At 39.9% G+C, this 12,810-nt stretch overlaps 1 protein-coding gene across 1 annotated transcript in view; it reads left to right on the forward strand.

The window, feature by feature from the left end:
- RASEF (RAS and EF-hand domain containing) overlaps positions 1–12,810 on the forward strand; it is a 66,521-nt gene that overhangs the window by 27,092 nt on the left and 26,619 nt on the right. Inside the window, exons 2-6 of the mRNA XM_054582988.1 lie at positions 3,114–3,260; positions 6,348–6,438; positions 7,430–7,525; positions 10,203–10,280; positions 12,398–12,513. Of these exons, the coding sequence (XP_054438963.1) occupies positions 3,114–3,260; positions 6,348–6,438; positions 7,430–7,525; positions 10,203–10,280; positions 12,398–12,513 (528 nt within the window). The remainder of the gene's footprint in view (positions 1–3,113; positions 3,261–6,347; positions 6,439–7,429; positions 7,526–10,202; positions 10,281–12,397; positions 12,514–12,810) is intronic.

Below are 12,810 nucleotides of genomic sequence, written 5' to 3' on the forward strand. Positions count from 1 at the left end.
ATTAGACTGAATATGAGCTGAGGATCTTACAAAGGATGGTGAGGGCCAAGCATGGAAGTGGCAGCACACCATTTCTGTTCCCATTCCATTGGCCAGAACTAGTCGCATGGTTCCACTCTACCTGCTTGGGGTTCTGGGAAGTCGGTTCTTCCTGGTGCCCTGTAATACCAAGCAGATTGTCTGTAGCACAACAGTTAACCATGTAACAAATTTTATGCTAGTGGTGGATATTGTCTATTATTAATCTATTTGTATACTTCACTGTAAATTATTTCCAAAATGCTGTATAATGCCAGCACCAGCAAAGGACCCAAGGGAATTTGCAACCATTATGTTTCCTTCTTATTTTACAAATTTGCGGGAAGTCAGGACATCTACTGAGAAAGCTACTTCTGAACATTTTATTGCTGTGCAGTTGGCCAATAAACAAGGACTTTCAGTGACTGTATCTTAATGGCCATCTCTGATAGGCAAGTTCCTATTATTGAGGCAGTTGTTATGCATTGTATCCTGCTGGTGGTCAGTAAATGACAAAAGGCTAAGAAGTTAATGATCCTGTTGTAATTGAAATTACACGGGACAGTATAAAAGTAGAGATTTTTTTAAACTGCTCTTTAATAAATATGGCTCATTATTGCAACTGCTATTTTTACTCAGCTCCAATGGGAGGGATGATGGCAGTTTTCTGTGTCTTATATCATCAAATAAAGTGACTTAGTCTTGCAGGCTTATTAGTACTGTTTCACTTGAGCAGTTCTTTTGAATCATAATTGGCCTCTGTACAGATCGAACAGTTTATTCATAAGAGCAAACCTGGGAGAGTTTATAGCTATATCGACATACCTTGGGGCCATGCTTAACTGAGCTTCTGGGTTAATTATATACATCATGTCTTGCCGTGTTTCATAGTTCTATTGGCTGATTTCCAACCCCATTTCTTCTGCCAAGGTTCAGTTGTTTAACACAATTGGGAAGCGATAACATAATGGTTGATCATGTGGTCTCCAGCATGAGACTTGAGTTTGGATCCCAGTGCTGCCACCCAGTCACTATGTGCCCATGGGTACTTTCATTATCTGCTGTGGTTGCCTACGTGTTTCTGGTAACAAATAGAAGGCTGGGTGGCTTAAACCACAGAAACCTATTTTCTTACCACTGAAGTCTGAGGTCAAAGTGTTGGCTGGGTGAGTTTCTTCTGAGGTCTCTCTCCTTGTAGATGGCTGTCATCCTGTGTCATTACATGGTCTTTCCTGTGTGCATGCCTCTGTTCAAATTTTTTCCTCTTATGAGGACACTAGTCATATTGGATTAGGGCCCTTCCTAATGACCTCTTCAAATCCAGCCACATTCTGAGGTACTGGCATTAGGACTTCAACATAGGAATTTTGGGAAGATACAACACAGCCCATCACAGGCACTTAGTTCTTCCCGATCTGCAAAATGGGTTTATAGAAGTATTTTTTATGGTTGTTATGTGCATTCAAAGATGTCATGCATACGAATTGCTTAGCATAATACCTGGTGTATAGTGAGCACTCACTAAATACAAGTACTTTTATTATAATCATGAATCTTATTATGTGTAGTTGTGTCATCTGTCCCAACTGGGAGATGGTTGTATGCGCAGCCTTTCAATTATTGAGGCCTGGGATTACTGTATTCTTTCTTGTACCCTCTTAGCATTGGAACAGGCTGCCTTCAACAGAGTAACAGGGCGGAGGCCCAGATGTTGTGATTGGGTATGGCTTTTGTGCTAGGGATTTCTGAGTGGTTTTCTTCTGCTGTGACTTTGGTGGTGTTAGGTGCCACAGATGGCTTGAAATATGCTCAGACATCTTGATTCCTGTGATGGCCCGCCCAATGGCTTTATCAGACTTAGAGAAGCACCTGGAGAAGAGCAATCTGTCAAGGGCAAGAGACTTTTAACATTGTCAGGGGAATAGTTATAAAATTATAGCAGTAGGTCACTGACTGAAAGAGTTATCCAAGCACCGGAGGTGATTTTTAAAGAATGAGGCATGTGAAAGAGGTTAGCAGTCCTGTGATTGTACCTGTCCCAAACAGTTCTAGACTGATGAGAATTGGTAGAATTCTGCAGTGTTGCTGTTATGGTAAGTTATCATCTCAGGCCCAAATAAGGGCTTATTATCTAAATTCCTGGCATTTTTTCGACTGACATCAATGTTTCTTCTTCTAAACAAGTGCTGCTACTGTCACAACATAGTCATAGTTTGTGTTAACCACCAGCAAGCGTGGTTCTCCTCTAAGGTCAGAGAAGGAAGGTCAGACTGCATGGGCCCTGATGGAATACACTGTTCAGGAGGACAATGTGCCCATTGATCAGAGAAGCTTTGGATGTGGTGGGGGATTCTCACGGTCCACTGATGGCAGTCGAGCCCTGCAGACACATTATGTGTAGTTCCAGCTAGATCCATTCACTACATCAGCTCCTAAACTTGAGTCAGCGGCACCACTAGCCAGCTACCCAGCCTTATCAACTTTTCTTTTGAAATGACCATGAAATATTTGTCTTTTAATAAAAGTTATTAAAGAGTATGAGGATTGTCACACATAAACACGTATGTAAATATGAATTTATATGAAGTGATTTTAACTGACCATAAAATAATAGCTATATGTGCTCTTGTGATCATGAAGTCTGAAACACATCCTTACGAGGGATTGGTGAAAGATGGAATTAATTGTTTTAGTGTTACCAAACCTTTTCCCTATAAGTCTATTTACCTTTCTATTACAGAAAACCCGTCAGTGACCAAAAAAATAATCCTTTCCTGTCAATGTCTTTGTGTGCATCTCCACTGCCCCACCGACCTCTGTCTTTTAATTCTAAATCATCACATGGTACAAGCTAAATCTTTACAGTTTTTGTTAGTCATACCTTAGTAGAGCTGGAAGAGCAGTAAGGTTGCTGTTCCATTATAAAAAATATGGAGAATGGTGTCGCAGCATCACTCACTAACTTCCCCCCATGCCAGGTCATTCGGTTATTGCTGGGCTTTTTTCCTTCCCTGGTTCTTATGTGTCTCTTTCATAAGAGTATTCTGAAAATTTGCCTTTTTGCTTTTCATGTGGTTTAATTTCATTTTTTGAAGGAAAGAACAAGTTAGTACCTTGTATCAAAATATCAACCTTGTGGAGCCAAGATTGATTCAGCCGTATGAACATGTTATAAAGAACTTCATCCGTGAGATCAAGCTTCAAAGCACAGAAATGGAAAACCTGGCCATTGCAGTGAAGAGGTATTGAAGTCCTTCCTTTTTAAGTGGCACATGGGGTTCTTGAACTTGCTCTTTGACCTGGGGGTCACAATGACTGAGCTGCATTATCGCAACATGACATGGGAGGACTTCCTGATCCCCGGGAACCTGGAGCTTTCTGAACCGAGCGAGCCTGAGGGAAGCTGAGTCAGGCAGTACTTCATAGGGTCAGTCAGCAATGCACCAGCAGGTCACCATGATCCTGTCATAGAAAGTCTTCCAGGCCACGATTCCATACAGAGCACTTCATAGAAGATTTGTTATCTTCAATGTAGCCACTTGAAAAACATACGGGAAACTTTTCATCCAGAGAGGCAGGCTGGGCTCCATTTGAAGCCTGGCCTTGTGACTGATGGGCATGTGACTTTGGACAGGTTGTTTAGTCTCCCTGAGTCTCAGCTTCTGCATCTGCAAAATGAGGCTGTAAATATTCACCTTTTCAGGGGTGGAGACAAAGATGCCATCATGAGTGATGCCCCTTGCACTAGGCCTCCCACATGGCGATGCTCAGTGATGCTTCTTTTCCTGTCTCTAGCCCTCCTCTCCCAGTCTGAACCTAAAGCCTAACCGCTGCTAAGCTCTTACAGTTTGTGTAAGGGAGAGCAAGCTTACACAGGACAGTTTACTGGTTTTAACAGCAACCCAGTGCAAAAAAAGAATTACATGTGTTGCAATCCAAATATCAGCCTCTTTGCCTCCTGGGAGGACCGCGCTCCTTTGGCATATGCTGGGAAAGAGGGCATTTTGTGTGTCACAGTTTGCCCCACAGAGGCTCCTCGCTGCTGTGTGTTCGTCCAGCAGCCCTGGGTGTGCCTCCCGGCGCTGGTCTCTGCCCAGAACGTGCAGACAGCCCCTTTGAGAGGGTGCCCCCATGGCTGTGGGGCAGGCAAGGGCTGCTGCTCTGCATTCTTTCCTTTAACATGGTGATGGAACTGGGTGGTAGACCCTTTGAAGTAACTGAAGTGAATAAAAATGTACAAGGAAAAATGTTTTAAAATGTTGATGTTAAGTAGGACTATTTTTATAGTCCTGGAGTTATGCAAGAGTGGAACTGTTCACAGAGGGTTTCTTTTGATCATGTTCACTTCCTGACACTGATCTTCTCCCTCACGTTTGCCTGCCAGGGGCTTTCAGCGGGGTGGTCTGCAGAGCTCTGCATTCTGGAGAGCACTGTGGGGTGCTGATCGGAATCCTCGATTGGCCCCCTTTGGGAGGTGACTAGCAGACACACATAGCGAGTTTTAGGCTGCCCAGTGAATACCTGTTAAAATAGACTCTCATGTACACACACAAGTACACATACACAGACCCACATGAAAGTATGCAGGACACACACAGACACACACATTCGCACATGCGCACATGACCTCTAAGGGTAGTACCATGTACACCCATTAGGGGAAAAAAGAATGGCATTCTTCATGTTCCCATTACCAGCTAGACTGTGGTCTGGCTGTGGAGGTTGTCACATTATGTTGAGCTATGTTGGGGCTTCTGTCCTGTCCCCTCGGTGCTCTCTGGGTGGGATCCAAAGTCAGCCTCTGCAGTTGCACTTGAAGAATGGGTTCCCACTGTCCCAGTAGAGGCCCTGGACCAGGGTAAAGCAGACATTCCCAATACCCTAGACATTTTACTAGGAATTAGGAATTGTTGGGGCAAACACTATTATAGACTACATAATCAAAAAATTTAAAAATTGCTCATAAGCAAGGAAAGCAGAAGGAACACATTCAAAAGCAGTTCCAGGTGCTCAGCTGTTTGGGACTGGATGCCCAACAGGAATGGCTGGAAAAACTGGTTATAGCAAAGGAAGAAATGGGTAAGTGGCATAGCTCTTTAGAGTTTCAGCGTTCACTAAAAACAAGCAAATCCCCAAACCAAGGTTGCTATGGAGAATATATAATTCCTGAGGTTCAAAGAGCAAGTGTGTATAAACAAACCAGAACTAGCTGACTTCCCACACGAGGTTTTCATGACCTTGGGCAGGCTGTAAGGTGAGGAGGGAGTGAACAGGAGCAGAAAACAGTACTTAGTCACTCAAAATTTTACTTTGGGGCTTCCTCCCCCCATCCATTCATGCTTGTTTGGAACTTTATGTAGAAATTAAACTAATGCACCAACAAATTGTGTTCCAAGGTGAAGGCAGGTAGGATGGGGTAGCAGAAGCCATCAATTTGGGAGGTGGGAGTCTTCTACTCAGGTCTTGTTCCCTATTTTTTTATTAATGGTGTCTCATTGATCCAAGTGAACTGACTCCCTAAATCTCAGGCTGGCTGCTTTCAAATCACTTATAATCTAGTTGAGTAGGCGAGACATACTTGTGAAAATGTAGATAATTAGGCATATTGCTAAGAGAGAACAAAAAATAAATTTTATAGGGCTTTACAGGAAGCCTCAACCATAGTAAGGTGACAGATGTCTCCATACTAGTCAACTGATAAATAAAACTGTCCTGGAATGCTGCTCAACAAAATTTTCCCATTTCTAACTTTTTTGCAAGTCAGCACATTGTGCCTTTAAAAATTGTGATTCGTTGATTACACTAATAAACAAATTTTCTAAAGGGTAACTGTATCTATATAATGTTAAGGAACTGATTAGTAATAATTACTGGGATCCTTTCTTTTTTTCCCTTTCTGACTGTAGCATGTAACATTGTGTGTTTCATATAATGAAATTCAAAATTATATCTAACCATCTTTTTGCCTTGGAGTTTATTTTTCCCCCCAGTGGTTATAGCTCAGTCATGACAGCAAAAAGGATTTTCAGAATTTATTGTGAGCCTGCCAGGAATTTGGTATTTTTTATCAGTTCTTTGCCACAGTCTATTTTAATCCCACTTTATCTAACCTATTCCATTTATTTAATATCTAGTTTTCATGTCCTCTTATACCCAAATGGACAAATTGGTAATTTCATTTTATTATGTGGAAGGGACAGTGATTATTATTTTAAATATTGTATTTCTCCTCATTTGTAAAATAAAGGGCTTGAAATAGATTAGGTCAGAGTTTTCATGTTACACCTTCAAGAGTATAATGAAAAGGTGCACACCCTCTCGACTTTCAGAGCCCAGGACAAGGCAGCCATGCAGTTGAGTGAGTTGGAAGAGGAGATGGATCAGAGGATTCAGGCTGCAGAACACAAGACACGGAAAGACGTGAGTGTGTGGGCCTCGTTCACTCAGTGAGTCCTGATGGAGCACCTTTTATGGCCTGGGCACCGGGCGTCCTCTGGGGGCAGCAAGTGCAGGCTCCCGATGATGGTGATGGTTTCGAGTGGTAGGTAGGGTAAAGGGAGGGAGGGAGAATAAGTAAGTAGTGAAAGAAAAAAAGCAGATAATTTCAAATAGGGACAGGGGCAGTTAAGAAACAGCGTGTGATAGACAGCGACCGGGATGGGAGGCTGTTCAGGTTGGGAGGTCCTGGGCCTCTTCAGGGAGGTGACCGAGAGCCGAGGCCTGAAGGAGAAGGCAGAGCCATCCTTCTGGAGAGCAGGGCGGCTCAGGTGGTACAAGCCACTGTCCTACTGCCCATGCGTGCTGGCAACTTTAGCTCAGTTACAGCAAAATTAAAATTCTCTCTGTAAACTTCAGTGTTTTATAATGGAATACAAATTACAAATAGAAGGATACATAGAATATACCTTTATTCATCATTATAGGAACTCTTAGAGTTGAAGTTTGGATGCCACCTTCAGGTATTTTCATAGAAGAAATAATTATCTTTTTTCTTTATAAAATATATTTGGGTGATTAATGTTCACTGGAAACAGAAATTAGATATATTTCTTTGAGTAGCTAGAGTTAGGTTCCATTTTTTTTGAAAAACATTTCATTTTTTTTTTTATTCATTTGTTCTATTAGCTCTGAGAGGCATCTATAGATGTTACTTTGCTCCTGGCTCTGTCCTGTCTGGATTATAGATGGTACTGGAAAAGCAATCTGACCTCTGAAATTTGTTGTTCCATCTTTAGGATGGGTTTCAATTTCAGAAGTGGCTATATATCTACACTCATGTGGTTACCTACCCCTCCATGTGTAGGGGACTTGGGATTAGCCTTTGTTGACACAAAACACCTCTCACCTATGGAGTCCTGACGAACCCATTTAAATCAACAAACCTTTTTTTTTTTTTTTTTTTTTTTTTTAGGAAAAACGCAAAGCTGAGGAAGCCCTCAGTGACCTCAGGCGTCAGTATGAAACAGAAGTAGGAGATCTACAGGTGACAATAAAGAAGCTGAAAAAGGTAGGCATGTGGCAGCTAGACTTTTCGGAATAGCTTCAGGATATCAGTGTATCTGAGTTAGTAGTGACTAACGATGATTGGGATCACACTGACGCAGCGGATGGAGTCAGATCTCAGTGGCAGGACTTTTTTCTTTGAGGGACCCTGTTTCCTTTTCTTTTTCCAAAGGCATCTGTCTTTCATATAGATCTAATAAATACAGTTATCCATCACACCAGTTTTCTTTCCTTAGTCTTCACCAACCAAGTGCCCTCAATACCCACGTGTGTGTCCAGTGGACTATCTGCTCATGACAGCAGGGGGCACTGAGTTCCCTGGTCACCTATCCCTGTATATCTGCCCCCAGCTTACTGCAAGGTACATGGTAGGTATTCAGTGAATATTTGTTAAATGAAATGAGTATTTCCCTTCTATATTCAAAGTTTCAGATCTAGGCATAGGTAGGAGAGGATTTGTTGAAGTGTTAGCAGAGGTGTGAATGGGTTTTGGCTTTTGCTCTGTTTGTTTCCTAATGAGTAGGAACATTTCACTCAGTGGCCTGCTGCTAGACATTTAACAACTGGCTCTGGTTCTGACGGGAGGGAGAGATTTGAAGCACTTACCACTTTCCATGGTATCTATATTCCCACCATTGCCTGTTACAAGCTACCAAGTTGGCATTGCTGAGTGCACTGTTTGGGAAGAGAAGCTCAATACAGGCTTTCAGCTGGGGGCACAAATTGACTCTAGCACAGTACTGGATCCATTTCTTGCATGTGGATTGTCTCCATAACAAATGGAAAATCTTGGCTAATGTGAAAATGAATACTTAAAAAATAATCATCCCTGAAAGTGGCATTGTGAATTTGGGGACATCACTTTACTTCCCTGGTTGGTCTTGTGATAACAGTTGATACTCCTTCCAGTAGCGTTAGATACAATGAGATGAAGTGATGATTAACTGTATTTTTTGGGCCAGTGTGATTTAAACACCTGGAATTATTAAAATCCTCATGGTATTCTTGGAAAATTATTGTCAATGTTAACCTTTTTTCTAATTTCCAAGGGTCATTAGACTATACATATGATGCTTGTATTACAGAATTTGAATGGACCAGCCCCTTATTTATGCCAGAGTCACAGATTCTCCTAGTTATTGTCCTCACTTATTTCCATGTCTCCCCACATCTTTAGACTAAGAGAATGTATGCAAGGAGAGACACATTTTTTTCACCCTGATACAGTGTATGATGAGGACCAAATAGGCCCTGGACAGCAAGAGTCAGGAGTGGTGAGACCTGAGTCCTTATAGAAACTGCCAGTTTCTGTTTGTAACACCTTGGACAATTGGTTTCATCTTTTTCATCTTTAGCTTCTCATCTGTAAAACATGATTAATAATATAGTGCCCTGTTTAACCGTACTACGATATTTTATTGACTTTACAGTTTACTAAGCACTTTTTAAAATAATTTTTAAAAACGAAATCTCAAACTTTTTACAAAAGTAGGTATAAGTATCCTATTGTTACATATGAAGACACCAAGTTCCACAGAGGTTAAATAACTTAAAGTTACACAGCTAACAAGCAATGGAAGAGTCCTTACTACACAGTTGGTGCTTCTTCACCTGTAATAGAATTTCTTTTTGCTTGATAGGGTTGTTCTGCAAGAAGGTAAGAGGCTATTTATGTGAGCATGCTAAAGGCTGTAAAGGACTATAGAAAAGTTTACAACGGTGTTATAATTGCCATTACTTTCTGCCATTGATTCTGAAAACTCAGTTTGCCAACTGTTTTCCTTCCCTGAAATTGGCATGCATGTTAAAGTCCATGGCTCTCCTCAGTTACTGTCAACTCTGTGTGGTCTAGACATAGTTGTGTGAAAACCTTCCGTGGAAGCCATCTGTCAAGATGAAGAAAGTCGAGTATCAAAGTACTTAGACTTTGATTTAGACTTAATGAAATAAGGTATACATTTTTACCAATGCATAAATATTCAACTAATGGACACCCACAAATCCTCACATTTCCCGTAGGGTGTAATCTGTTTGTACAGAAGGCATGTTTATTGTCCATGTTATTGATGCTCTTGAGCCAACTGAGCCTGGAAATACTAATGAGTCCATTAGTAAGCAAAACTCATTTACACATTTATATAATTTTGTGTGCACATGTCTCTACCTTCACAACGTACTTAAATTTTATGAATTTCAGTCATTTAATAAGAATTACTTGAAATCACTGTGAAGAAAACAGGTGGAAGTGACAATAACTTTGTTCTTAAAAATCTTAGACTCTAGTGAGGACAGGTAGAACATGTACAAATAAATATAATACCGGATAGAAGTGTTAAACGTGCAGATAAAGTTCTAGGTGAATATAGGGGTCCAGACTCATATGCAATGTAATTGGAAAAGCAAGGATTGGGTTGCTTAATTGTTGAATGGTCTCCATAAAGGGCTTTCACGTTGTTTTATAGAAAACATATTAAACAATAAAATTCCTTTTTCAAATTTTTAAATTATTTAGAGCAAAATTTTAAATGTTTACAGATTATATGTAGTTTAATGACTTACATAGTTGTATGAGGTTGAAAATTGAAGACTTCTAGAATTCCCATTTCTATATGCAAGGATATTCCTAAATTTAACTCAATAAATTCAGTGTGTAAACGCACAATGTTCATTTGCTCTTTCAGCTAGAAGAACAATCAAAACATGTAAGTCAAAAAGAAGATGTGGCTGCATTAAAGAAACAAATTTATGATTTATCAATGGTAAGAATCACCTCTTCACTTACAGGAATGCATTTCCTGTTAGATTACTGTTTTCTGAACATATTCATGCTATTATTTCAGTGTTCCAGGAATAGAAGCTTAAAGAGAAATTAATGCTATAGTTAGAGAAAGTCTTTGAAATACCTCAACCAAAGGTTTTATTCATGCAGACTTTTCCCCTCAATGATACGCCATCTGTTGTGAACACTTATATTTATTTTTTATTCCAAGCAATAATGGCATGGCCTGAAACGTTCAATAGTTAACTTTGCATTCTTACAGCATCAACTCTGGTCTGTGTCCCTGGTGTGGAAACGCCCTGCCCTTCCTCCAACTTTCCTATTTCTATTTCTTTTGTATCTTTTGCTGACCATATCTTTGGTCTTTCTATTGCCAATACTGATGACATTTACATCTGTTTTACTAGCATTAAGAAGTTTTCCTTATTTTTTAAGGTTAACTCTAAAAGTTGAAAGCCAATAACGAGCATTTCTTTTATTCTCACTTGCAGAGCCAAGACGTGAGATAACATGAGCGAGAATTGCATTCCTTTCTCTCTAGCCAGGAGCCCTGTGCCACTCAAAAGAGGTTTCTAACCTCACAGTCAAATGAATCCCCTTAATGCGTCACCAGTTCCATGTTTTGCCACATCTTAGTTGGCTCTGTATTTAGGTCATAACTATTTTACAGAGTTGCTTGTTTTTCTTGGATTTCCTGGTTGAGGTTTTGGTCTCTTGGTGTGAAAAGCAAAACAAAACAAAATAAAAATCTCTTCCATCTTCACGATACCACTGACTCCTTGTAACTTCCTATTCCTTCTTCTTAATGCATAGAATTTGTTTTTTCTCTTAAAAATAATTTTGGAGTCCACGAAGATTCAGTTCTTACTGGACTGATTGGGTCATCCTGGAATTTCTGATGAGTTTAGGTAGCTGGTGTAGGAGTCCTGTGCGGCTCGGAAAATGAATGTTTGCCTCAAGGCCTCTGCCCTCAAAAGAGGTCTTTCCAGGAGCTCTGTGTGTGAAGCTGGCTGTCAGACTGCGGGACCCCAATTACCAGAATGTGTGGGACAGGGATAGTCAGAGGGATGCTTTAGCTTTCCTTACAGGGGTCGTACAGTTTTTGTGAAAAAGACAGGCCCTGTCTTGTTGCCTTTGGAGAGTCAACCCTTGCTATTTGCTGTTCCTCCGTAGGGTAAGAGCAGCCTTAGGCTGGAGGGGAAGGGTGACTTAATATATAAATTGAATCTTTGTTTTCAGCTCCACACTCACTCTCTGGGCTTCCTGCTGGCCAACTGCCTCTTCTTTGTTCTATAGCAGAAAGTTCCACACTGTCTTCTGGATCTCCTTTTCCTTTACTCTCTTCCTTTCATCAGCACATTTCTGTCCAGTTTCCATTTTTCAGAAATGTTTAAGTCACTTCACTGCAGATATTCCCCTCTTCCATTATTTTAACTTTTATTGGCTTATTTCCTTTGGTATTTCATGTCAAAAGGGAAGGAAGACAAATTCATGTACTCAGTTCACCATTTTGAGCTGGAAGCTGCCAAAGATTTTTTTTTTAAGAAAAATTGCTTAGATAAATTCTTAAAGTTTTAAAAGTCCTTAGGAAATTCTAATTCCTTTAGAATTTCCAAAAAAAATAGAAAATTTTTAACTACATTGGTTTATTTTTAAGGGCAAAACTTAAAAATGTTTGATGATAGGATTTTTTGTAAAAAGTAGCCAGTCTACCTGGTAATAGATACCATTAATTTCCTAAAGTTTTTATCAGTAGTTTCATAGCTCTCAAGTAAAACATATGTTGAAATGTTTGGCCGCATTTAATTTGCCAATAACATGTCCAAGTACATAATGACAGACTCTTGAGTGTTGGAGTTTGGCATCAAATGACCAGTATTTTAAAAAAACAACTTTGAAGATTTAGAGTATTGACACCTTAATACTTTATAATAATTTCAAATTACCTTGACTTGATAATTAGTTCTTTGAATACCAAGATCTGAAGAATTGTGGCTGGGTGAGAGTGATATGTGGGGAAGTTACACTGCACTTTACTTTCTTTCTCCCAGGTGGAAGAAACTGAATCTAATGACCTGCACTATTCCTTTTCTCTAGGAAAATCAGAAAGTTAAGAAAGATCTTTTAGAAGCACAGACGAACATAGCCTTTCTTCAGAGTGAATTAGATGCATTGAAAAGTGATTATGCTGATCAGAGTCTGAATTCTGAAAGGTATGAAACTTCACATTTGTGTTTTTTTTTTTGTTTGAGTGGAAAGTTTATTTAGGTAACCATCCTGGGGATGAACTTTAGCTATATAATAATAAAAGCTTATCTGTTAGCTTTACTGATATATCCTTTACTTTCTAAAGATTTTCCTTTCAGTGTCAGCTTTCCCAGTAATTTTGGGGTTTTAGTATTTTTTTGTTTTATACAAACAGATGAATTAATTTAATTATTGGCTGGGTAGGACAGGGCAGGGATTAATAAATGTTTGAATTAACTGGGAGCAGAAGAATATATCTAACA

This window comes from Pteronotus mesoamericanus, unplaced genomic scaffold (genome assembly GCF_021234165.1).
Source record: "Pteronotus mesoamericanus isolate MK-2021 breed Mesoamerican mustached bat unplaced genomic scaffold, CSHL_Meso_final contig_73, whole genome shotgun sequence".
Lineage (NCBI taxonomy): Eukaryota > Metazoa > Chordata > Mammalia > Chiroptera > Mormoopidae > Pteronotus > Pteronotus mesoamericanus.